The sequence below is a fragment of the Priapulus caudatus genome, unplaced genomic scaffold (genome assembly GCF_000485595.1).
Source record: "Priapulus caudatus unplaced genomic scaffold, Priapulus_caudatus-5.0.1 Scaffold289, whole genome shotgun sequence".
Lineage (NCBI taxonomy): Eukaryota > Metazoa > Priapulida > Priapulimorpha > Priapulimorphida > Priapulidae > Priapulus > Priapulus caudatus.
In genome coordinates this window covers 79,679-83,961 of record NW_014577350.1, presented here as the reverse complement: position 1 = coordinate 83,961, position 4,283 = coordinate 79,679, and the positions used below count along the sequence as shown (strand labels likewise).

The 4,283-nt window shown below is 41.1% G+C and overlaps 1 protein-coding gene across 1 annotated transcript in view; it reads right to left on the bottom strand.

Annotated features, from left to right (window-relative positions):
• The window catches only part of LOC106808601 (H/ACA ribonucleoprotein complex subunit 4-like), a gene marked incomplete in the record, with an annotated part of 13,846 nt that overhangs the window by 5,616 nt on the left and 3,947 nt on the right, over positions 1–4,283 (bottom strand). The window contains 6 exon segments of the mRNA XM_014811376.1: positions 774–900; positions 1,551–1,652; positions 1,816–1,963; positions 2,273–2,364; positions 2,707–2,793; positions 2,923–2,990. Coding sequence (XP_014666862.1) covers positions 774–900; positions 1,551–1,652; positions 1,816–1,963; positions 2,273–2,364; positions 2,707–2,793; positions 2,923–2,990 — 624 coding nt within the window.

Genomic DNA, 4,283 nt, shown 5'->3' with positions numbered 1-4,283 from the left:
TGTTGTTCTATTTTGCAGCTTTTATTGTAGTGCATGTGTAGAAGGCATGACATGTGATGTATATTTGATAGGTATTACTACTGTTATCATAGCAGTGTGTAGAAGGTATATGATGAATATTTGATAGGAATTCCTACTGTTATCATTGCATGCAGTGTGTAGAAGGCATGTGATGTATATTTGATAGGTATTACTACTGTTATCATAGCAGTGTGTAGAAGGTATTATTATAGGTAAAATACAAAATGATATTACTGTTTTGTTCTTTATTGTCAAAAATGTCAAAATAATATTGGTCCAGTAAAATTTAGTCCGGTCCAGTAAATTTTGCTGGCTTGGTGGACCGAATGTCCAGTGTTTAGAAATTTCATTCGTGAAGACTGCACAAGCCTCTCGATTCGATCCGGTTCTCGATATTAGCCTCTCGATTCGATCCGGTTCTCGATATTAGCCTCTCGATTCGATATTTTTTATATTTTCATTATTTTGCAATAATAAATTATTAGAAATTCGGTGGATCGTTACAGCCCTAATAGACTCTCACTCTACTTGTATATTCCCTCACCACACCTATCTACTCACCTCCACTCCCCTCCGTATACAAACACTGCCATGTCTCACCCATGTCTTTCTCGTTGTCGTACTCCCACAGCTTACTTCATAATCTGCATCTGAATGCACTAATTGCATAGACCCAATCTATTTGTATATTCCCCTCACCACACCTTATCTACTCACACTCCCCTCCGTATACAAACACTGCTATATCTCACCCATGTTTTTATCGTTGTCGTACTCTGACAACTTGCTCTCGTATATCGTGCGAATGCGAAGTTGTCGCTTGACGGCCGATATTAGCGGCGGTCGCTGGAAGAGGGCGCCTGTGAGCGTCTCCACCGCCTGAAACGTCGAGATTCGTACAGTACACAATCTGTTATCAGATATCTAAACCCTTGGGACCAGACACGTTTCAGAATTCGGAATTTTGCGGATTTCGGAATGGTAGCACATTACAAATACACATACCGTATATCCTGCAACTAGCCAGTACTAAAACCAAAGTTTTCAAGAGGCCAAGTGCTGTACCGGTACAGTACAATATGTAGGAATAATGTCAAACACATGAATATTTCTGCAGTAAACCTTGTGCAGCCAAACGCAAGCTTTGGTGTGCAGATGACTGGTTTTCAGTTTTCAGAATTTCGGATAATAGATTGTGAAGTTTAGTTAGATTTTCGGTAAACTAACTTAAGATGCCGAGGCTGACTCACTGAAGATAGCGAATGAATTCGATCAAACTCAATGAGGCAGTTTTGATAAAACAAGAAACTATTCACTGGCGAATAAATAATCACGGACAGTTACTAGCATTTCGTGAACACTTTAAAAGTTTACAGTGACAGTTTCGTTATGTTCTGTAATACACTTTATGGAATGTTTCCCCGACTTATAAACTCTGCATTGCTATACACGCAGCACAAAGCATCAGACCAGCCACGCTTCCACGTGCACACACGCACAATTATTTCCCAGGTTGCTATCTTTGTTACCTGTGCAAGTTTCTGCTGGCTTTCCACGGCACTGTGAAACCTCACCACAGCTACGTACTCCTTCCCGGCCCCCTGCTGGGATTTCACGAGTCGCGTAGCTCTCTGCACAGACAACAACAAGAATATTTAAATAAAGAGCACCTTAATTGCTACGTAAAACATGAAACAAATTACAAACTTAATAAAATCATACTGCTACAGTCATATGTCAGTATGCCTGATCCAGTAATGAAACGTCATGTTGCCTATTTGACCGGATACTTACCTGAATGCACACAATGAGACAGCCTGTGACTTTGGGATCCAACGTCCCACTGTGCCCAGTCTTCTCCACTCTGAGAATGCGTTTCACCCAGGATACCACCTCATGTGAAGACGGATTGGCTGGTTTGTCAAGGTTGATGAAACCACCCCTACAAAGCATTGTAACCCAGATGTTAACTAAATGCCATGCTTGACTACAGCACAGTAGCTACTCATTAGAAAGCATAGGTAATACTTCTATACAGGCTGATATAAAGAAGTGATGTACAACACAATGCCCTACATGTGATTTTACTCGAAGACAGGTCTTTGGATATTGTGTAGGATCGCTTGGGATTACTTCCCATGTAATTAATATACAGGGTATCCGCCGTATCCGGTGACATCAAACACGTCAACAACATGACGAAATTGAGCGCCAGAAATATCGTGAAAAGAGATGACCGAAATAAACTCACCTGACGTAGTCGGCTATGTCTCGCTTTAGCGGCGAACACCCGTGTGGTAATGGCGTATAATGCATAGTGCGTACGTTCAGTTTGTCGAAATTCTGCGTGCAACAACAATGATGGTGTAGGAGAAAACAAAGCAAACATCCACCACAAAGGCATTTAAATTTCACGACTGTGCCAGGGTTTCTTATACATAGGAGGCAGTGGCGCACCGCCGTTGTCAAATTTAACATCGCCATTGTGAACATGTTCCCGTATTTACTGATAAGTATATCCTGTACCTATATATATATACCTATAAGTATATCAATACATCCTGTATTTGAATCCATCATGCGCGTTTATTTCCCAAACTGGCGATTACCTCGTTTGTCTAATTTTCCCTCAGAAGAAACCCTGTGTCATAACACTACTAAATTGCTAGTAATCTCATACGATACCTTGAGAAGAAGAGGCCATTGTGATGTTTCAAGTTTGGCAGTTCCTGAAGATGGCTCAACCCTAAACTCTCCCTTCTGTTGAATTTCCTAAAAAAATACATAATTTCTGTCACTGTACACTCTACTATGGCTGGTGACAAAACCAGTGTTCAAATGTTTTATTTTAGCTACATCTACTCATATTCTACAATTAGACAATACATTTCACACACTTACAGCTAGTTCATTCACGTTATTCACTTTTCCACCATCCTTGCGTTTACTTTTCTTTTCTGATTTTGTCGCTGAAAGCAAAAGTAAGAACTAATTTAAACAAAACAGGGTGCAAAATTAACCGGAGTCCGGAGTCAAATACTCCCTGATTTACTGCCGGACTCCCTGATTTGACATTCTGCCATACTAACTAGTTCGTTCCAGAGCACGACCTCGCGGAATTACCGTATTTTTTCAGGAAATGTCCAAAGAAAATTTGGCAGACATGCAACAGCATGAATCTTCAAAATAAGCACATGTATGCGTTATTGTTCATATCTGTAATATTGAACTTCAGACTGCGGACTCTCTCATTTTGCCGTGGACTCCTCTTTTCGAGGGCAGGTAGTCCATTGGACTCCCTTGTGTTGTTGAAAAGTTAATTTCTACCCCTACAAAACATTGAAACTTTTTTTGGCTTGGTGTACAGGGAAAATCGCTTATGACACTAGTAGTACTAGTCTTAGTGCCGCACTGACAGTTTAGCATAACCTACACAAATGTTTTCTCGGTAGCAGGAATTGCTAATGTTATTCAACTTGGCAAAGCACAAGGTGCTTCACACAGGCATAAACAATCCTAGGTATAAGTACAAGATGAGCAGCCAATCTAGAAGCTGTGGAAATCGAACATGACTTGGGTATGTCACTCGTCAGCTCCGTGACATCAACACCAAGAGAGATTTAAGCCATTGTTCCTTATGGTTGACATACCTAAGCTATTGTGGATTGGATACCCTAAATTCACACCGAGCACCATGACGATGAAACAGTCTATGGAATTTGTTCATAGTTGTAAAATTATTGCATAAACATGCCAAGTTAACTCTTTTTTTCGCTCACTATTTTACTCTAACATTACACCGAGCAGTGGAAAAAATACACGGGGGCTCGGGGCGATTCAGCCCCCGAAATGCCAAAAAGAGCCCCCGGAAATTTGCATAGAGTTCAGTGCAAACCAAATTTTAGAGTGCTATTTTCTAGTCCGAGATTCCTCTGACCAATGCCCACACCGACGATTTTGGTGGTTTTGGTGTGGGTTAGGTCAGAGCAACTTGCCTATGCAAAACGTGGAATTTCTCCGATCCCGCCGAGGATCGCTGTTTCATTGCTCCAAACTCACAATTGGGGCTATCAATCAAGATCTGATGCACATATATCGAAAACTGGATAACTTATATGCTTGCTCGCGTTGGTAAGTACACTTGTACTCTTTTACCTTAGTCGTATTTCGATTTGAAAATTTGTTGCTCACAATTTCCCTCCCACACGCACCGGCCATCCATCGTTAATCCAACTGCGTTGGGGGAAACCACGCTACCAAAT